Source organism: Helicoverpa armigera, chromosome 30 (genome assembly GCF_030705265.1).
Source record: "Helicoverpa armigera isolate CAAS_96S chromosome 30, ASM3070526v1, whole genome shotgun sequence".
Lineage (NCBI taxonomy): Eukaryota > Metazoa > Arthropoda > Insecta > Lepidoptera > Noctuidae > Helicoverpa > Helicoverpa armigera.
The window spans coordinates 15,222-37,222 of record NC_087149.1 but is presented as its reverse complement, the minus strand read 5'-3'; the positions used below and the strand labels follow the sequence as shown (position 1 = coordinate 37,222).

Sequence of the window (22,001 nt, the reverse complement as noted above, 5' to 3'; positions counted from 1 at the left end):
AAATGTATAAATCCAAACGATTATCAAAACTACATAAATACTCACTAAGTGAAATAATAGCTTGGCTCAATAGCAACAATCTTGTTATTAATCTAACGAAAACTAAAATTATGCATTTCAATCAAAGATGTAAAATCTCAGATATTAATGTTGAATATGATAATATTAAAATAGATGATGTTAATAACGTAAAATTTTTAGGTATAACAATTGATAGTAAATTAAATTGGAAACCTCATTCGGATGAAATTTGTAAACGCCTAAATAAAGCTGCATATCTTCTTTTTCAGCTATCTAAAAAAGTAAATATAGAAACTTTAATAACTGCATATCACGGACTGGTAGTTTCAATTTTGAGATTTGGGTTAATATTTTGGGGACAGTCAACTGATAGAGAGCTGGTTTTTAGGATGCAGAAGAGATGTATTCGTTCAATGTGTGGTCTTAAAACTACAGACAGTTGCATACCATATTTTCAAAAATATAAACTTCTAACTTTTCCTTCACTTTACATTTTAGAAACCGCACTGTTTGTCAAGTCTAATCCACAACTATTTTTGAAAATATCTGATGCTAAAAAAATGCCCACACGTTCACAATACATAAATAAATTATGTCACGTAAATTGTAAGACCGCTTTACTCAAAAAGAGCTTTTTTGGTTTGGTTCCAAGAATTTACAATAAAATTCCCACCTTAATCCGAGATCTACCTCTTAGTAAATTCAAAAGGGCTCTTCCGGCAGTATTAACCGAAAAATGTTACTACTCTTTGGATGAATATTTGAATGATGTGTCTCTGTGAATTGTATTTATTGTTGTTTATTTTGTTTTCTGATGATTTAATTACTATTTTTGTTTGTCAATTTAATGTTAAGTTTTTTTTTCTCTACTACATTTGTACGTCGTAATGACAAAACATAGCGTTCTAATTATACATATGTAAGATCTTTATTTTGTCAATACCTATGTTTTACAAATAAATAATATTCTATTCTATTCTATTCTATTCTTAGCTGCTTTTCATAAAAAAACGCGACCGAAAAAATTGCCCAAAAAACACATATTATGTATATTATGTATATCATTATGTATATCATAATGTTGTATATGTGCCAATTACAAACAGTTAACACACTATTACATGAGAGCTAGGCGCATAAACCTCATTGAACGATTCGTTGCTGGAAAGCCGAACATTTCATAATAAACACGTTTTTCTGCATCGAGTGAGACCTAGTTTGATTAATTTCCCTAAGCACTAGTTCTATCGACGAAGTCGTGGTGGCCTAGTGGGTAAAGCACCCAGCCGTCATGTATGAGTGAGGTTTCGATTCCAGGTCAGGCAAGTATGTACCAATGCAACTTTTCTAAGTTTGTATGTACTTTCTAAGTATAACTTAGACACCAATGGCTGATTAAAAAGGTGAAGGTAAACATCTGGAGGAAACCTGGACTACATAGTCTGAAATCAGCAATCCGCATTGAGCAAGCGTGGTGATTAATGCTCAATCCTTCTCCGTGTGAGAGGAGGCCGCAGCCCAGCAGTGGGACGATAAAAGAGATCTTAGTTGAATCTACAAGTGTATTGATGTGACACATCTCATGTCATGTCACATGTGTGTCTTATTCTCAAACTATGATAATTTAACAAAGATCTCTTAGTTGCAGAAGACAAGACCTTAGGCTCGTATGTAAACAAGATGTTTGTTAAAGCAAACAAGTATTTATTTCAGTGTAGTAGTTCTATTAACTACATAGACAAGTATGAGGGCTGGGAGTCTGTCGCCCCTCTACGCGAGCGCGGCGTGAGGCGCACTCCGGCATACAGCGCTCAACCGCTAATATACGCACTTGTACCAGCAAATATAACATGTTGAGATCTGAGTGTTGATGTATTAATATTATATTGTAATAGTTTATATTTGAGGTTGTTAGTTATAACTAAATACAAGATGCAGTCGATGGTACCGCTCGCCTGCTTCCTCTCCATCATACGTGAGTACTACTTATTTCTAAGCGTATACGTTCGAAAAGTGCTGTTTTGCAGCCTAATTTGAATAAATGACTGTTGATTTGGGGATTCATTGAAAAAAATATTCAGTGTTAAATAGCTCATTTATCAAGGAAGACTAAAGGGTAATTAATTATAATAGGCAAAGTACGCGGGTGGAAGCCGACCCCAACATAGTTGGGAAAAGACGCGGGAGATGATGAGGCAAGGTACAACAGGGTGAAACCGCATGTGGAAGCTAGTCTTGAGATAACGACAATTAAATTAATTAACATGTGGTTTGACATTACTGTCTAGACTAGGATGTGGGTTCAATCAAACATAAAAGCTTTTTATTTATCCGTGTTTAATAGTAGATCTGTAATTAGCAACGCAGCGGTTCGAATGTTATCGTGTCTCGAGCATGGGGTTATAGGTTCGATTTTAGAATGTTCAGGTATATTATGCAAAAATGTTTATTTTTACTACCGTTATGAACAATTTTATCAGATTTATAAAGTTTATGCAGTATCTATTTCAGTTCGGTTTACATAACGCGCGTTGGGCGGGCGGACAATGAAGTTACGTAATTGAATAACTTATACGGACTGTCTCAAACACATTGACACGAATTTTATACTTGACAATGTATTTTGAAAATAATGCGTCCTTTTAGTGTACCTTGGTTTCCACGGTGATTGAAAGCATCTGGAGGAAATCCCGGCTGTCATATGAACATCTTTGGCAGTCGTTATGGGTAGCCAGAAGCCAGTAAGTCTAACGCCAGACTAACCAAGGGGTATTGGGTTGCCCGGATTACTGGGATGAGGGGGTCAGATAGGCAGTCGCTCCTTGTGGCACACTGGTACTCAGCTGCAATACCACGTGGTTGTGAAAATGCTAGACAGATAATGACTTGATCTATAAGAATGTTCTCATACAATAGGTGTCGTCTTGCGACAGTGTCCCAGTGAGGCGTTGCGATCGCTCCACTAACGCGTTACCATTCCGCACCAAGCTAATTATTACATTATACCATGTCTGTGTGTGTGTGAGTGCACACACACGCGAGGAGTGATTGATAGCGTGTAATGTGTGATACAATGTTACATATGTACACCTTGTGTGAGGGTTCAATAATGAATACATACTGCCGTCAGTGCGCCTGTCATCTATACACAATTAAAGCACTCATGTTGGTACAAAGAAGAACTAGGGTCAATACGCTTAAAAAACGTCCTCTGGCATTTATGAATTATCTCATTAATCAAGCAACAAAAAAGCATAGTAAAGATCGGATTACTCATATGCTTTCAAATAGGTATAAAATGGAAGTATTTGCGAAAGATTTTTAGAACCCAAAAACACCTATAGATTTTTTTGATATTATGTTTTTGCCGACATACCTACATATTTGTAGATGACAATTACTAAAGGCAGGGATTCTTGCCATTCGGGTGCCGTTCAAATCAAACGTTTCAGAAAGACGCTAAATAAATGCAAACGACGGTAAAAGTTGTTATATCAGATATTATAAGCTTTAATTGCTTGACCCTTTGACCCAAACAAGTATATTATTATACAGGATATTATATTATTAATACTCGTGTAGAGTACAGGATTATGGCACGCTCGGCGGGCGCGACCAGTTTTTCCACATTTTCATCAGGCGGTCTCGCAACTCTTACACAATTTTACATATCTGTGCCGCATTAGGTAAATGCAGTTTTCCAAGCGAGTTCAATCTAGGCGCCGATCTAGCTTAACTAAGTTATAAATTAATGTTATGTCTGTAGGGTCTCGACAATTTTGCTCATTTTCACTTTTATTCAATGCTTGAGTTAGTTAACGTATGTAGGGAAGTTTTAGCTAGCATGTGGTGGTTGCATATTGTATACTGCAAAGTAGGTCCAAATTGTATACAAATCGGTTCTTCTAATCTACAGACAGACATGTGTTGCTGGGCAGTTTGTTGCGCCACTTCTTCTTCACAGCAATAACACATAGGAAGTGGTGAAGGGTGGGCGTTTTGGAGGCTGTCTTTTGTAAATTTCTGACGTTCAAAAAGTCCTGTTTTACAACCAAGATTGAATAGACTAATGAGTTTGATCTTTTGTTCCTAAATTCTGACGGTTGCGAAATCATTAGTTAGTAGCAATAGTATCGAACTTCTAAACGGCAAAATTATTTGATGAGAACTTTATCTATAGTTTAAGAAAAACGTTGACAACAAACATGGACTTCAAAATTATGAAATTGCTCTCTTTCTCTATTTGAGAAGAGACCACACTCCCACAGTGGGTATTAAGAACATACAACCTATTGAAGCATTAAGAAACTTTTTGTGAAGTCGGTTAAAAGTCTGATTATGAAGGTACAGTGAGGTATCGGGTTGGACAAAAACTGAAGTTAGTTAACTAACAACAGATGATGGTATCGTGTAATAGTTGCGTTTAATGAAGCGCCACACCGCGCCGTTACAGCGATACTTCACTGAAACGTGTTTAATCAAACTATTGCTGTTACGCTGACAATAAGAGATTAACATCGACTGTAAAGTTACGAGAACTTATGTTATTTACTCGTAAAGTTACAAAGCTATTGAGTAGCATTGTTGCACGCTATGGAGTGATTGCAGTTTTCGGCGGAACTATTGTTTATAAGTGTTGCTTTGGACGAAACAGACAAAAAATTAGAGTGTGAACACACGAATTGTTGTGAACGCGCGTTGTGACGATCAGCATTCATTCTACAACGGTTTGTAAGACAGATACCTATAATTATAGTATACAGAGTGTGTGTATCTAATCACATAATAATAAATTAGGTCGATTAGCACAAAAAAAAAAAATATAATGAAAACAAAGTAAATTAGAATAAAAATGTGCGAGAATTAGAACACCATTTAAGACTCAGTCATTACAAACAATGGAAATTCTCCCTTGAAAACTGACAGCTGTCAACTGATCAAAACATTCGAGGCAGTCTATACTAGCAAGTGAGCACGGGTGAAACGCGGTAGCTAGTAAATATGTATAATATCAATAAACAATTGTCAGTTTACGAGGGCTTTAACAGTATAACTGTGTAGTTGATGTGTCGCGGCACGTTCTTCTAACGCGAACATTTCCTTGCGGGGTTTATGATCTCTGTAACCGCACACATAACATAATGTATGTATAGCTTCACGTTCGATATCAACCGCCTAGACTGTTCCAAAGTATGTTGGAGTCGGCTTCCAGTCTAAACAGATGCAGCTGAGTACCAGTGTGCTACAAGGAGCGACTGTCTATTTACCTCCTCAACACCCGGGCAACGTCTTGGTAAAATTGGTAGTCAGACTTTACTACCTGTAACGCCAAGGATGTTCAAATGACAGCCGGGACCTGCCAATGAGTGATAGCGCCAGCATTGCTTAACCTGATCTATCCTTGTACATAGCTGTTACTTAGAAACGAGCTTCTCATTTGAAATCGTTACAACATCAGCCGCTGATATTTGTGGTCGTAAGTCTATTATATGTTACTGAACTACTGTTATGTTTAGAAATACAGAATAGAGCTGTTATTGTGGTCGACTCTACGACAGCAATGTGTGTCTGGGATATATTAAGGTTCATTGTCGAACCAAATAAACAAGTGCAAAATGCAATCATTGCGGAATATAACGTATGTGGTTAGGTAAAGTTGATGACAACGTATTACGTCACCTTATTTCAACGTCACAATCTGTCATTTTTTTAGACAAGTGTTCAACAGATGTTTAAGTTTCTGTAGTAAGGCGTTTAAGTTCAGCGTAATGTGATCACCCGCAGGTCCCCCGGGCGTGCAGTACGAGAACGCTTTGCTGCAGATCGCGCCGGTGGACAAGGCCAAGTGCCCCTTCGTCAAGCGTCAAGCCGACATCACCTTCCAGCTCTTCACCAGGTCTGTATAGCCTTCATAACCCTGGAGCCATCCACTCGTCAGGGACTTCAAGGTTTATATGGGCCTCACTTGTACACACTAGACACACGCAGGGTGGTATGAACATTCTGCTACTGATGCACCAACATGATCCAATAGTAGGATTCTCAAAAGCTTTTATTCAAACTTGTCTGTAGAACAAAATCTTCAAAACTCCCACATATCTCCATTTCCTACTTGTTGCGCAAACTCCACTAAATAATTGTTATCGAGTGAGCTACAGGTTTAATCACCTAGCAAGCCCTGGTGTCAGAGTTATCACAAATCCACCTGACGGCCTCTGACGTGGACTATATACTAAAGCACAGACAAGAAGAACACAAGATGACACCAGGTCACATTGGGTGACCACTAAGTCTAACTATGCGTAATATTTCAGACACAACCCGACGGCATACCAGGAGTTGTCGCCGGGAGACGACGAGCGTCTGTTCGCGTCCAACCTGGACTGGGGCGCGCGCACGCTGCTCTACTTCCACGCCTTCATGGAGCAGCCCGACGACGGCAGCGGCATCATGGTGCGGGAAGGTACCCACTGTTCTACTGTTGCCATGGTTACGCAAACGATGCCGACGGCAGGTTCATGCCAAGTGGCTAGGAAACCAACCTTGAAATGGCGACCTACTGCTAGATGGTAAGACCTCCTACCTGAAGATCGAAAGAATACAGCAGGCGTTGAGGCTTGTGCCTAACAGTGAAGTTAAATTAATGAAGCTACACAATGCCCTAGCGAGCTACATAACGACGGTCATCGTGTGCCGAGCCTTTTCCCAACTATGTAGGGGTCGGCTTCCAGTCTAACCGGCTGCAACTGAGTACCTGTGTGCCACAAGGAGCGACTGCCTATCTGATCTCCTCAACCCAGTTACCCGGGAAAGCCAATAGTCCTTGGTTAGACTGGTGTCAGTCTTACTGGCTTCTGACTACCCTTAAGGATGTTCAATAACAACTGGTTTAACGTGCCATCCGAAGCACAGTCATTGATGTCCAAGAAATATACTTAGAAACTACATACAAACTTAGGAAAGTTGCACGAACAGCTACATAACCACGGTGCTATGACATTTATGTTCCAGCGCTGATGCAGCGCGGCGACACGAACGTGATAATGGTGGAGGCGTCGCGTTTGGAGGCGGGCCCCTGGTACTTCACGGCGGCGCAGAACACCTGGTACATCGGCCAGTACGCCGCCGCATTCATCGACTACCTTGTCTCCAGGTTACAACTCTTCTATACTCTTTACTTGTGACGTCACTAACACACAGCTGGTGTGAACAAAGATAAGCGGGGATGCCATAAGGCAGGTCATGCGCCTTATTGTAGCTCTAGTAACGTACGGTGGGCGTGATCTTCTATCACAAGTCACTGGAACTAACGATGAGGCGGTCTGATTCCTTGTCAAATCCATCAATCAGTCCAAGATTGCTCTTGATTGGTTGGTGATTGTATTGCAAAAATAGATGGGTTCTAAGAAGGCGTTTGAGGGTAACACACGAATTCTTTTCATAAAGCACACAGTGTTGAGTAACGTCAGCGTTGGTGATTTGACACGACACGTTATTGTTGTTGTTCTTCACGTTGTTGTCGTGTTCACTTCTCTGCAATATTGTTATTTGCTAATGTGACTCATGTTCTGTATACAGAGGTCTGCAGCTGAACAACACAGTGCTGGTGGGACACAGCCTCGGCGCGCAGGCGGCCGGCGTCGCGGGCAGCGCGATCACGTCAGGTGAGCTGAGCGATTTTGCCGCTCTTATGTGCACTGTTGCCAATCTGATCCCTAGTTCGTAACGTAAAGTTTGGATAGGCGGCGATGGTATCGAAATGAACTCTCCAACAACCCTCGCTCTGTTGTTCTTTGTAAGACGCTTGCTTTCAGTAATGTTTGGTAAATGCTGATCCAACGTTGACCAACCGAGTAAGAAACTTCAATGCACCCCAGAAAACTATCAGTTTCTTGAAGATCTTTCTTCAAACTCTTTCTACTTCCTAGTAGTTCCGAGTTTATACAAGAAACAAGCACAAGCTAGTAGTTCCGAGATTCAGATTAACGAAATCAAATAAATCGTTTTTAGGGAATTGTGTCCGTTTTTACAACAAGCTGCCTAAGTGTGTAACCGATCTCACGGATATAAAAATTAAGAACACTTTAAAATCCACCCTAATTAAAAAAGGTTATTATAAAATTCAAGACTTTGTTGACGATAAAGATATTATATGGCGATAACTCATCTCTCCATGTGTGGCTTCCCTGGCAATTAAACGACTTTTTCTTCTCCCTTTGCATTGTATAGATTTACAGTTTAACTTTCTTGCATTGTATAATTCTGTGAGCTTACTATTGTTATGTAATAGACTGTTTGTACTGTGACTATATTACTTTTTAAAAAGAGTGTCTATGGAGTTTCTTGCCGGCTTTTCTCCATGAGACCAACTTTTTGGAACCGTGCAACTAATGTGACGTTTCATAGGTGCCTGCAAAGGCCTATGTGAAATAAAAAGATTTTGATTTTGATTTTGTAGTGAAACAGCTTCATGCTGATGTATCTCTGTGTCCCAGGTCGCGTGTCTCGCATCACGGGTCTGGACCCGGCGCTGCCGCTGTTCTCGGGGCTGCCGCTCGCGCAGCGCCTCGACCCCGGCGACGCGGACTTCGTCGACGTCATACACACCGACGCCGGCATCTTCGGTACACACGCAAACATTCGCTCTATGTTATAGAGAATCTTTTGGGAACACTGCTACCCGAAAAGGAATGAATATACCGTCTCTTTGTTGTAACGAATGCCTTTGCCAATTTAGCAGAGCAAGAGGAAGAATCATAATGGCGTCCTAGTTGTTCGTCGGTCATGGCGGTCCTCATATAAAGGGGATCAGCTATCTGTGCAGGACATATTATAGTGCACGCACATTAGCTTGGACTGCGATGCACTCACTGTTCCTTCTCTCTCATAGCGCGACGGGACGACAATATGACACGACAGGAAGAGGCGCAGGCCCGACATTAACATGCTCTCCGTCGCACGAGGAAGTTCAATACAACATCCTATATAGCCCAAGTGATTCATGTATCTGTCCTGCAGGTTACAAGGAGCCGATAGGTCACGCGGACTTCTTCCCGAACGGCGGCAAGAGTCCGCAGCCGGGCTGCGAGCTCGAGGTCGTGCTGCCGCAGCAGCTGCTGCTTAACAAGTGTGAGTATCACACCGTCTCACTTTCATAACCAATCAGAAGGCCTGGAGGCTCGATAGTGTCCTCTCGTCGCCTTTACATCACAGCTGTTTGAGAGCACGCGCGCACTTTTGTTTCAAGATAGACACAGGAGCGATGAGGAAATACCTTCCGTTTTCTTTGGTAGTAAATCATCAAATGACGGCTCCCGCTGTGGGTGCAGCGTGAGAGTGTCAGACTTTTTACTGACTAAACCCCATCATGTTCTTAAGCCCTTTATGTACCGCGATAACTCTTTCGAACAATCCTGCAGTACCTCCCAATACTAACGTATACTAACACCCCCCTTTGCCCCCCCTTGGCTATCAGTCTTCTGCAGCCACTGGCGCTCGTACATGTTCTACACGGAGTCCATCCTGCGTCCGCGCGGCTTCGTGGCCTCGCTGTGTCCCTCCTGGAAGGACTTCACCGCCGGACGCTGCGCGCATGCGCCCACCGCGCACATGGGATACGGGCTCGACACCAAGAAGTAAGCAGTCACGTCATACGGAGGCTATTGTGGTACATGTAGATGGGGTAGGGTTTGGAGCTGGTTTGTATAGATATAGCTTTGGTAAGTATTGTAGTGTGCACTCTCCATTTAGGCCAGCACCAGGGTATTCACTTCACTATGTACTATAGTTTATATTTCACGCAATTTTGCACTATATGTTCACACGCTTAGAGCACACTATTGTACGGCACACTCGACGCTTGCAGGTGACGGCACTGAGCGCACGCGAGGCTTCTACTCGTACTACCTGACATCGAGCCCACTGCCTCAACACAGCGAACATACCACCGATCACCAGATTCAACCGATTCAAACCAGTACCAAGCAAACAGAGCTAGATGTAAGACGCTCCGAAGTCTAATACGCACACACAGATGTGAACACACGACACGCACCCACTGACAGCAATCTCCGTAAGAAACGCGTCAAACGAAACACTACAGACACGCACTTAGATAAAAGACATGATACAGAACTTGTAAAGAACGATACGAGAAATGACACAGACATCGAAAGACGCACAACTTTGAACGATACTGTTTCAGACAAACATTCAAATACCGAACAAAAAGCAAAACAAAAGAAGACACCCACACAAGCAAAGAAATCAATAATATCGCAAGACAACACACACGCGAAGAAGCGACAGAAGCGCTTCCTTCAACTGTTCCGCTCCGACGATAACAAAGACGAGAGCTTCATCTTCCGCGCGCTGAACTTCCTCGTGAAGAACCGCAAGAGCGTGGTGCCGCTAGTGAGCGTGGCGCGTGACGTCAGCACGCTCGTGCGGAGTGGCCGCGGCGAGCTGAGCCACTCCACCAGGGAAGAGAACAACTATGTGGGCTTCATTCCATCCGAGTTGCCGCCCATCTCCTACACGCTCGAGCTCGGCAACGAGAACAGGGCGATGGCGTTTATAAAGAGACTGCTCGGGTTGAGTCCTAAAGGGGACAGACTCACTATCGGCAGCGGGTGACGTAAGAACTTTATAGGTATGTATGGAATAGATAAAATTATTAACATTTTAGCAGGTTTCTCGGATGAATGGTAAACCATTTTGCTAGGGTATCAACATAAAATATACGTTACTAAACAATCTATCCTTGTAAACCACATTTTAAAATCAAAAGTGAGCCCAATATTGAACCCTGAGGAACGCCTATTTCACTTACAAGGTATTCGCGGAATTTCATGCATTTCACTATTTCGTTCTTACTGTTTCGCAGATAAGACTACTATCTTATTTACTTTTAGCAATTCTTAAACATTTCCACCGGGTTTTACATACTTATAAATGAAGAATATCGTGAGCCATGCTGTCAAATGCTTTCCAAAGATCTCGGAATGTGTTTAAGAGGATAATTTTCGTTCAAAATTACATAATGATAGGTAACAGAAAATGCACTGGGCACGCTTGAGCAGAGTAAATTGTAATTATTGCAGCAATGTTTTGTAAATATCAAGCTTTTAATATTGTGAGGGTATGTATGTTAGTACTTGATACACTTAAACTGTCTAAAACCACCTCAGCACACTGTAGTTGTGGGAAAAGCTATTTGGTACATACAGCACATAATTTTTTGTGATTATCAAAGAACTGAAGTAATATTAGTTTCTGTATCACAGGGCCCGCGGCACTTACTACTTGATGACGCATCGCACGGCGCCCTACTCCATCGAATAGTCTACACTTAGATCAATATACGTAGTTACGTTATACACACTGTTGTTTTATTTCCACCTGAAGTTGTCCTGCACTCACCTGTACATGTGGTGCGGGTGCAGCAGCGAGCCGAGCACGAGCGAGTGCAGGTAGACGGGCAGCACGAGCCGCGACAGCAGCGCGCCCTGCAGCCCGCACACGCACCAGCGCGCCACCTTGTCCGAGCACGACATCGTCAGCACTCACCTGTACATGTGGTGCGGGTGCAGCAGCGAGCCGAGCACGAGCGAGTGCAGGTAGACGGGCAGCACGAGCCGCGACAGCAGCGCGCCCTGCAGCCCGCACACGCACCAGCGCGCCACCTTGTCCGAGCACGACATCGTCAGCAGCCGCTCGCCCTGCCAACAGGACGTCATACTCAGCAAGGGGGTGTAGGGAGGGACACATGTAAGCAAAAGCGTGTGAGAGCATGAGGCATGCGAGGAACGGACAGTTACTGCGAACTGGTCCGAGTGAACGGTTCTATCCGGGGGTTTACGCGACATATATTCGGTATCCGAGCACCGTGCTTCTCTCAACCGCCACGACCAGAAGAAGTAGAACGCAACTTAGAGATTCAACCCAACATGAGATTCCTAAGTGCTTCTTGTGTGGCAGTGAGTTGTAGTGAGTTCACTAGTGAGTGATGAGTACACTAGTGAGTGGCAGTGAGTTGTAGTGAGTTCACTAGTGAGTGATGAGTACACTAGTGAGTGGCAGTGAGTGATAGTGAGTTCACTAGTGAGTAATGAGTACACTAGTGAGTGGCAGTGAGTGATAGTGAGTTCACTAGTGAGTGATGAGTACACTAGTGAGTGGTAGTGAGTTCTAGTGAGTAATGAGTACACTAGTGAGTGGTAGTGAGTGATAGTGAGTACGCTAGTGAGTGGTAGTGAGTGATAGTGAGTACGCTAGTGCGTGGTAGTGAGTGCGCTAGTGAGTGGTAGTGAGTACACTAGTGAGTGTGTGTGTGTGTGTGTGTACCTGCATGACGCCGTCCCAGGTCTGCACGGTGTTGGTGCAGTTCTTGACGGGGATGGTAGTGAGTACACTAGTGTGTGTGTGTGTGTGTGTGTGTACCTGCATGACGCCGTCCCAGGTCTGCACGGTGTTGGTGCAGTTCTTGACGGGGATGGTAGTGAGTACACTAGTGTGTGTGTGTGTGTGTGTGTGTGTGTGTGTGTGTACCTGCATGACGCCGTCCCAGGTCTGCACGGTGTTGGTGCAGTTCTTGACGGGGATGGTGCCCTCGCCGGACTCGATCTTGGTCCGGAGCTGCCCTCTCGCCAGGCGGTTGGGATGCTTGTCGGGCTCGGCGTGGTGGTGCTCGTGCGGGCTGAAGATGCGTCCGTCGCCGCAGGGCGCCGTGCTCACGTACAGGTGCACGGCGCGGGACGCCTTCAGCCGGTAGCCGCCGCCCGGGACCGGCTCCAGGTCGTTGTTCTCTAGCGGCACTGTCGGGTCTGTCACCACACAAAGTCAAAGCTCTTTCAAATCTTCAAATTAGTTGCACGGTTCCAAAGAGTTGGTCTCATGGAGAAGACACGGCAAGAAACTGCATAGACACTCTTTTTAAAAGAAAATTAACAAATTACAAAAGTTTTCTATCTATCCCTGAGAACAATATACAATGCAAATTGAGCTAAAAATTATATTTTAGTGCAATCGTTACGAGAAAAATAATGTATGCAATTAAAGACACACTCACCAGCTTGCTCAGCGTACTGTAGTAGCTGCGCGTATAGGTGTTTCTGTAGGCAGCGCCGCGCAGCCACCTGCAGCGATAACAGTGACTAAGCTTTTTCTGTGCAATTGACAGTTGCTGACAGTCAGTAAGTGTTACCAGACGAAGAAGGTATTATCACAGCAATTAAATAATTCCCATAATTTATAAACTGAGTTATTTTAATCGCATCTTCCAAATACAAGGGGATACGGGAAGGGCAGCGAAATGTTATGTATGTAGAACCTTCCCGTAACAAAATACTCCTTTAAATAAAGTTTTGGTTACCATGAAAAAGTATATCAATCAAGAAAATGAGTGAGTCAAGAGTAAAGTGACAACGTAATACACTTCTTTAAAATGAAAAGTAAGAATAAAGACAAATCTGAAATATTTTAAACTCATCTTCTCAATACGAAGTGTTAACTTATTTCTGAGTACAGCAATGACATCATTATATATAACCCCTCTGTGTGGTGAGTACGTACCTCTGCGTGGCAGTCGTTGAGCGCGCGGCCGGTGACGGACATGTGCTCGCCCGACACGCACTTGGTGCCCGTCGTCACCGCGATCACCTGCACACACAGACATACCCGCGTCAAGTCACTGCACCCGTGTGCACGTGTGTGCGCGTGTATGTGCACGTACCCGGGCGTCCTCGATGCGCGAGTGCGTGGTGATGACGATGCCGGCGAGCACCTTGCGCTTGGAGTGCACCACGTCGTTCTTCATCAGCTCGTTGAACTTCTCGTTCACCAGCCTGCGCAGACAGTTGTATGTAACACACTGGTAGTGCAGTAGTGAGGCGGGTGGGGTGTTACCACTTTATAAGTATATCTTAGTTAGACACCAATGACTGTGTTTCGGATGGCATGTTAAATTGGTAGATCCCGGCTGTTGTATCTTTAGCAGTCGTTACGGTTAGTCAGAAGCCAGAAAGTCTGACACCAGTCTTGACTAAGAGGTATTGTGTTATCCGGGTAACTGTGTTGAGGAGGTCGGCTAGGTAGTCAGTGTGTGGGCGCCGCTCCCTGCTGCACGCTGCGTGTGGGTACTGACTTGGCGATGTGGTCGGCGAGGTGCTGGCGCAGCTGCGGCGCGCTGGGGGCGGCGGCCGGCGGCGCGCGCTCCTCCAGCGCCGCCGCCAGCTCCGCCAGCTCCTTGCTGTATGCTGTGGGTGGGTACTGACTTGGCGATGTGGTCGGCGAGGTGCTGGCGCAGCTGCGGCGCGCTGGGGCGGCGGCCGGCGGCGCGCGCTCCTCCAGCGCCGCCGCCAGCTCCGCCAGCTCCTTGCTGTATGCTGTGGGTGGGTACTGACTTGGCGATGTGGTCGGCGAGGTGCTGGCGCAGCTGCGGCGCGCTGGGGGCGGCGGCCGGCGGCGCGCGCTCCTCCAGCGCCGCCGCCAGCTCCGCCAGCTCCTTGCTGTATGCTGTGGGTGGGTACTGACTTGGCGATGTGGTCGGCGAGGTGCTGGCGCAGCTGCGGCGCGCTGGGGCGGCGGCCGGCGGCGCGCGCTCCTCCAGCGCCGCCGCCAGCTCCGCCAGCCCTTGCTGTATGCTGTGGGTGGGTACTGACTTGGCGATGTGGTCGGCGAGGTGCTGGCGCAGCTGCGGCGCGCTGGGGGCGGCGGCCGGCGGCGCGCGCTCCTCCAGCGCCGCCGCCAGCTCCGCCAGCTCCTTGCTGTATGCTGTGGGTGGGTACTGACTTGGCGATGTGGTCGGCGAGGTGCTGGCGCAGCTGCGGCGCGCTGGGGCGGCGGCCGGCGGCGCGCGCTCCTCCAGCGCCGCCGCCAGCTCCGCCAGCTCCTTGCTGTATGCTGTGGGTGGGTACTGACTTGGCGATGTGGTCGGCGAGGTGCTGGCGCAGCTGCGGCGCGCTGGGGGCGGCGGCCGGCGGCGCGCGCTCCTCCAGCGCCGCCGCCAGCTCCGCCAGCTCCTTGCTGTATGCTGTGGGTGGGTACTGACTTGGCGATGTGGTCGGCGAGGTGCTGGCGCAGCTGCGGCGCTGGCGGCGGCGGCGGCGCGCTCCTCCAGCGCCGCCGCCAGCTCCGCCAGCTCCTTGCTGTATGCTGTGGGTGGGTACTGACTTGGCGATGTGGTCGGCGAGGTGCTGGCGCAGCTGCGGCGCGCTGGGGGCGGCGGCCGGCGGCGCGCGCTCCTCCAGCGCCGCCAGCGCGCACCGCGCCGCCGCCAGCTTCGCCAGCTTCTTGCTCGACCCTGCACCCGCCGCCACCAGCGACAGCAAGCACCGAGTGAAATGTGAAAACACATTGTAACAATAAGGCTGCGTCCCCATCATGCACGGCGCGGCGCCGTCGCCGGAACTTGACCCATTCAGTCAGCGCGTGCGAGCGCATCAACAGCGGAATATCGACTGAATGGGTAATGGATGGCGCACCGTTGGCGTCGCCGTGCCGAGGCCCGGCGACGACGTCGTGACGTTGTACGGTGACGGCGCCGCGCCGTGCATGATGGGGACGCAGCCTTAATATGCGTAAAAAATATTAAACAAAAAGCAAGCCAAACTTTTAAACAAATATTTAACATTGACAAAACTATACGTATAAACAGGTGAAGTGACTCACCGTATCCCTCGAACTTCTGGTCCTTGATCTGGCAGACGACCTTGAACCGCATGCTGTGGCTGAGCTGCAGCGGCGCTGTAACACCACGCAAGTGTGCACACACGTGCACATTAGCGCCACGCGCGTGCACACACGTGCACATCAGCACCACGCGCGTGCACACACGTGCACGTCAGCACCACGCGCGTGCACACACGTGCACGTCAGCACCACGCGCGTGCACACACGTGCACGTCAGCACCACGCGCGTGCACACACGTGCACATCAGCACCACGCGCGTGCACACACGTGCACATCAGCACCACGCGCGTGCACACACGTGCACGTCAGCACCACGCGCGTGCACACACGTGCACGTCAGCACCACAAGCGTGCTGACATAATTTTATTTGGTGTGGCCCCAATATGTTTTGAGCTTCCGTTCTTCTCTGTCAGCTGTCATACTAATAGTCACTCCCATGTTATTCATGTCCTCTTTCAGACAGTCAGTTATTCTTCGATCTGACCCTCCTTCTCCATCCATCCACGTTCATACTTAACACACAGTAAATCGATGATCGGCAATCAAGTGATTGTTAATTAAACCAGAAATAAAAATACATCTGTTGAGAGACTTTTTAATGTGTAAGTAAATATGTGATGCTTTCCTCAACAAAAAATTAGTATCTGATTTCACGTTGTCGGGCGTCTTGTTTGTGTATGTAAGTGTGTGTGTGTATGTAAATGCGTGTGTGTGTGTGTGTCCGTGTGTAGTTACCCTGCGCGGCGGTGAGCGGGGAGCCGTCGCCGAAGGTGCAGGTGAAGGCGAGTCCCGAGTAGTTCTCGTACAGCACGTTGATGGGCGACTTGTGCGCCGCCGCCGCCGCCGCGCCGAACAGCGAGCCGGCGGGCGGCGCCGCCACCTCCGCGCCCGGCTCGGGTGCTGCCGGCGCGGGCGACGCGGGGGCTTGCACCGCCTCCACGCACTCCAGCTGCGACGCTGCAACACGCCGGCTGTGAGGCGGGTGTGTGGCGGGGTGAGGGTGAGGGGTGTGGGGGGGTGAGTGCTAGTACCTGGCGCGGGCGCGGGCTCGTCGCTGGTGAAGTCATGCTGCGGCGGGGGGGGCAGGGCGCGGCCGGCGCGGGCGAGCAGCGCGGCGAGGCAGGCGCGGGCGGCGGCGGCGCGCGCCTCGCGCTTGCTGGGCCCGGCGCCGCAGAAGGCGAGGTCTGCTACCCTGACGCGGACAGTAAAGGACGGGCAGTGCGCCGGGCCCGCCTGGCGCAGCACGGAGTAGGCCACGCGCACGCCGAGCTCGTTGAGCGCGGACACGGGCGACTTGCCGCCGCTGGCCACGCTGTCGGCCGCGGCCGCTAGCGCCTGCAGGTTCCACTTGAAGCCGCCGCCCACCACGATGCTCGGCGCCGGACGCTTCGCCGCCGGCTCACCGTCTGATACACACAAGCACACGCTGTATACTATACACGATCACAAGTGGAAGAAGAGGGACATGGACAGGATCATTTACCAACTTATTGACTTCAGAACATAAGTGTGCTCCTGACGTCATGGACTAATTTACGACCTGTTGTTACTGTTACTGGCTTTTTATCGTCCCACTGCTGTGCTGCGGCCTCCTCTCACACGGAGAAGGATTGAGCGTTAATCACCCCGCGCGAGAGATGCGGGTTGCTGATTTCACACTTTGTAGTCCACGTTTCCTCAAAATGTTTCCTTCACCTTTTTTATCAGCCATTGGTGTCTAAGATTACTTAAAAAGTACATACAAACTTGAACTTGGTACTTGGTACTTGCCTGACCTGGAATCGAACACACACCCTCATATTCGAGAGGTTGGTTCTTTACCCACTAGGCCACCACGACTTCACGACCTACAGTACATAGAATACTAGGTAAGTACTAAAAACAAATTACCTACTCTAGGTAAAATGAAGTTTTTGAAAGTTTTTTTTATCGACATGTTTTTTACCTGCATAAAAGTATAAGCAAACAAACCGCCACCTCTTCTCCACCACAACTTTATTACAACGGTTGTCCCAATAGTTTTTTAATTATTTTTTCTTCGACCATAACTTCTGCCCGTAAAAAGTATTGACCCACATTCCCCTAGGATGACAAACGACCCTGAAGTCAATAAGTTAGCAAATGATCCTGTCTATAACCCTCTTCCATTTGATACATACTTCGAGGTATCCAGTACACAACTTAATATTGGCAAATTTATATCACGACAACTGTATGTTAACACAGGTTCAGTACACATCGCTGCCAGACTCTATACGACTAATAGTAACTGGCCACCTAGCAGTTGATGCAGTATTCATCAATCGCTTCAAATAACGTGCCAATATGAATTCCTTCAACGTGCAAGTGCAGTGTGAAGTTACCTAGTATGTAACCAGCCGTACTTCTAATGCATAATCAACAATATTGCTTGTATTCACATATATCTTGTTCACACAATAAACCGGACCTTTTAACTATACAGACTTATTATTCAATGCCCTATTCTAAAGACTAGATCACATAGTATAGTAAGTAGATATAATAGCAGTCGCGACATGAGCACATACTTTCCGTGTCGCGAAGCAGCATGTTCCCGTTCTCGCTGCACATTGATACAGCACGCACTCACTATCACCACCACACAAGTACTTATTGAATATTGATTGTATTTGTATCGAGTCGGGAGAGCGACGCCACACCGCGAGAGCACTTCACATGTGGACTTCACTTGAACAGTTTTGACAGCACAGTAACCAAACTTGTAATAAATATACAATGTGAGGGTAGCACGAGATATGTCACTTAGGGGCCGGTCATTAATTACGTGAGGTGTTTATTTTAATTTTCTGTCCCTAAGATGTCGTGAAATTTTATTCAACCCCATCCCCCAATCTCACGTGAGATTTTTCAAAATGCGTTTTTTCTTTACGTGAACGCGTAGGATTATTATTCAGAAAAAAAAATGTTTTTGTTTACAACTAGTAATGATATTGCTGCGAGTTTTATTATAATGTTATAACAATTTAACAATAGAATACTTAAATCTTAAGAGGACTTGCTTTTTTTTTGTTTCGTTCAGAAAAAATAGCATGATACATATTTGCCAAGACCCCGTGTCTTATGAATCGTACGTATTTTATGAACGCCCCCTTACTAGCACATTCAGATAACTTTCTGTAATGACCGCCTTGTTTCATATTGTCAACGTAGCGCATTCAAACTGTACTCAATGTGTTGCTGATATACAAGACCATTATTTTCAACAGTACAGACAGTGACCAGAGACAAAGGCGTTGGTGTTATGTTATCTATCCGAAACATTGTCCACTGACGGGCGCTCCCTATATTGTATCTATCTGTTGTTTTGCCTACTACATATAGGGATTTCTAAACACGTGAAATGTTTGCTTGGTTTTCATTTACTCGTATTTGTAAAAGGTTTTTAGAGTTGTCAGTGTACATTTATACGTACAGCCTTTTGAAAGACCATGATCAAACAATATCAACTCTGTCAGAACGCAATACTTGATAATACGACACATACAGCTGTCGTCAAGTAACTTTGCCGCTGTGAAGTTGCCCACTGTAGTGTGCGACAGCAACAGGGCCATAATTATCTACACTCTACACGGAAGAGAAACAACGAGTGGAAGTGCCAGCAGTGTTCAGCTGTTGCGTCTGATGCAGCTTCCTGCGCTGAAACCAAATTACGTCGACACTTCTTTTGTTGAACCCCTACTTATGTGGTTACGTTTACATGAATTGAAAGGTTTTTCTGTGTGTTTCGAAATGAAGAGCATAGTTATCGGCACGGATAATGAGCTCTCGGCGGAAGAGTGGGGATCGCTTTGCGCACTGTACACAAGGCAATAAACCAATAAATCACTTCTGCGCAGGTGAAGGTATAGAGGGTATGAAGGGCTCAATATCCCTGCCGATACTGTGGTGTGGTCTATGATCACGTAGTGATTAGTTAGTATTGATAATGTTAAGATAAGTAGACGATAGGAATGCCTCGTACAGAATAAGATATTTAATAAGATAATAATTAGTTAAGATAAGCACGTAGCTTTTCCTTTGTATAAATAGCGTAGTATACTCAATAAAGGGGTGCACTTCTTAGTAGGTATTGGTTGCCTTGACTATACCTAAATATGTAGTTCTGTTGTTTTATTAACACGTCTACCCTCATCAACACCTAAGGACCCTGCCTGTCGGAAGGTTGGCAAGCCCAACATCACAATACCGTTCTGGTAGTGTACAGGTATATGCATGGTACAACGGCGTGTACTCACAGTAGTTGTCGTAGTGCGCGCGTTTGTGCGACGCCGCGCGTGACGTCACCGCCTCCGACTCATCGCTCCCCGTCTGTAACACACACACATGTAAACTATAGACATGCTCTATCAGCTCTATGGAAAAACTTAAACTACGTCATGTAATATAGGTTCAGTTTTTTTATTTGATTTCATTGATTAAATGATCAATGACAATTTTTAAAATACTTATGAGAAAGATATTAATAAAACATTGCAATAAATAACAATAAATGTTGTTTCTTTCCTGAACGAAGCCAAAATCTTGTGTACATAAAATACTTACTTATATTTATATATAATTCTGACATACTTAATGTACATAATGTATGGATTGTTGGTTCAGCTGAAACATTGGGTAAAGAAGTAACCGCTGGCATATGCAAGTAGTTTATAATGAAGTTATTCAATACCCGTGCTAGATACAATAATTCTGATTCTGGTAATGATATGAAAGTGAGTTGGTATGCTACACGCTCCCTAAAACACTGAAATGATTAATTAAAAATTCTGTAATGAACAGTTGAGGCCCTGAACATGTGTCCAGACTACATGATATCCATTGGCATGCAGTGGTTCCCGCAGGACACGCTGCCACACACGGGGGCTGTGGACGTGGAGCGCGCGTGTGCAGCGGGAGGGACTCACCCATGTGTCAAATGTATCTGAAACACAGACAAACACTCTTAGCAGCACAAATACTACTGCTATGTTAGGCTTGTTATATGGATATCTTGCTTTCACATAGTTCTTCAGTAAAGTCAGTTTTTGTAGGTATTTTTTAATAAATTCCCATTTTATGTATAATGTTAATGCTGACAACTGGTTTGAAAACTGATTCTACTATTGGGAAGCTAGACTACTCCCCACATAGGCTATATTTTGTCAGAGTACGGGCAGTAGTTTCCACAGGATGTGGCATGTATTTAATAAATATACTACCTATTGTAGCTTTAAGTTTTATGTTATTAAAATAAAAGAAATCTCATGTCTTTAGTTTATCTCAAGTAATGTTATATATAATTATCATCCACACACTACACATCTCTGGAGCATTGAGCACTACTTGAGTATTAGTGTTCTGCCTACTACACATACTGTGTACAGTACAAGTTATATCGTTATTGCTCGCACATACATAGTGTAGCTTTATAAGGTCTATGAGCCCCAGACCCCTCGTCACTAGTCACTGAATCTACAGCGAACAGCTGAGCGACGTCGTGGCGCAAACAAATACTATCCAATATAAACAACTTTGAGGTTAGCTCTAACGATATCTTGCCCATACATACATCGCCTCGCTCGCGACACAGTCCCCTGCACAGTGAGTTCGTGCAGCTGCATACACTCACCGTTCTTAGTGAAGTCTGTAAAGTTATTATCCATTTCTTTACGATAACATAACAAGGTTAGCGCAGACTCGGCAGCAGCGCGCGCTGCGGCGCCCGGCTCGTCGGCACCGACCACAACACTCTCACAGCGATAACAAACAAGCCGCCACTTATAGTTTGACCAGTGTATCCGTGTTATCATAAACTCGCGGAACTTTAGCGCCAACCAACAACAATCGATTGATTTCTCTCGTCCGACCTGTTTGACACTTGGAGAAACTTGACAGCTTGACAGTGACGTCTTAGAGAGGTGCGTTCGTAACTCCTGTCAGTAATAACGGTTTTTTAAATATACCGGTTTCATTAAATTAACACAATTAAATCCAATTTGTATAGCTACTATAACAAAACCTAGGTTTTGGTTTACAAAACGAAGACCCGATGTGGCAGTTAAAATAATTAACAGATTACCTAAGGACTTACGAAACGACAATAAAAAAATTATATTTCATAAAAAAATCAAAATTACCTAATCCAAAACTTCTTTTACTTAATCCAAGAATATTTGTAATGTAAAATGACTACTTACAACCCCGTGCAAGCTTTTTCTAAAACAAATAATAAAAAACATGATAACGACACTATGACCTTGAGGCAAA

At 45.7% G+C, this 22,001-nt stretch overlaps 3 protein-coding genes across 3 annotated transcripts in view; 1 reads left to right on the top strand and 2 right to left on the bottom strand.

Moving 5' to 3' along the window:
* Positions 1–11,578, bottom strand: part of LOC135119167 (double-stranded RNA-specific editase Adar-like) — a 65,995-nt gene extending 54,417 nt beyond the window's left edge. Inside the window, exon 1 of the mRNA XM_064043039.1 lies at positions 11,443–11,578. Within this exon, the coding sequence (XP_063899109.1) occupies positions 11,443–11,576 (134 nt within the window). The 5' untranslated portion in view covers positions 11,577–11,578. The remainder of the gene's footprint in view (positions 1–11,442) is intronic.
* Positions 1,954–10,656, top strand: LOC135119159 (uncharacterized). The gene is made up of 9 exons (XM_064042998.1): positions 1,954–1,996; positions 5,806–5,917; positions 6,336–6,484; positions 7,033–7,174; positions 7,600–7,685; positions 8,517–8,645; positions 9,040–9,150; positions 9,887–10,020; positions 10,072–10,656. The coding sequence occupies exons 1-9, from the start codon at positions 1,954–1,956 to the stop codon at positions 10,654–10,656; spliced, it is 1,491 nt and encodes a 496-aa protein (XP_063899068.1).
* A 7-nt stretch (positions 11,579–11,585) lies between the features above and the next one.
* On the bottom strand, positions 11,586–21,632 carry LOC110383460 (double-stranded RNA-specific editase Adar). The gene is made up of 12 exons (XM_064043037.1): positions 21,364–21,632; positions 20,660–20,676; positions 19,991–20,063; positions 16,745–17,119; positions 16,449–16,670; positions 15,691–15,765; positions 15,193–15,322; positions 13,754–13,865; positions 13,594–13,680; positions 13,091–13,157; positions 12,571–12,845; positions 11,586–11,741 (listed from the first exon to the last, which is right to left on the bottom strand). The coding sequence occupies exons 1-12, from the start codon at positions 21,542–21,544 to the stop codon at positions 11,586–11,588; spliced, it is 1,770 nt and encodes a 589-aa protein (XP_063899107.1). The 5' UTR covers positions 21,545–21,632.
* Between the last annotated feature and the right edge of the window lie 369 nt (positions 21,633–22,001).

Bases quoted from the DNA above. Each gene is read 5' to 3' on its own strand.
- LOC135119159 (XM_064042998.1), top strand. From the start codon at position 1,954: ATGCAGTCGATGGTACCGCTCGCCTGCTTCCTCTCCATCATAC. The intron at 6,485-7,032 runs GTACCCACTGTT...TTTATGTTCCAG, and splicing joins CGGCATCATGGTGCGGGAAG to CGCTGATGCAGCGCGGCGAC. The intron at 9,151-9,886 runs GTGAGTATCACA...CGACGCTTGCAG, and splicing joins GCAGCTGCTGCTTAACAAGT to GTGACGGCACTGAGCGCACG.
- LOC110383460 (XM_064043037.1), bottom strand. From the start codon at position 21,544: ATGATAACACGGATACACTGGTCAAACTATAAGTGGCGGCTTGTTTGT. The intron at 13,866-15,192 runs GTCAGTACCCAC...CTGTCTGCGCAG, and splicing joins CTCGCCGACCACATCGCCAA to GCTGGTGAACGAGAAGTTCA. The intron at 13,681-13,753 runs GTACGTGCACAT...CTGTGTGTGCAG, and splicing joins CGCGCATCGAGGACGCCCGG to GTGATCGCGGTGACGACGGG.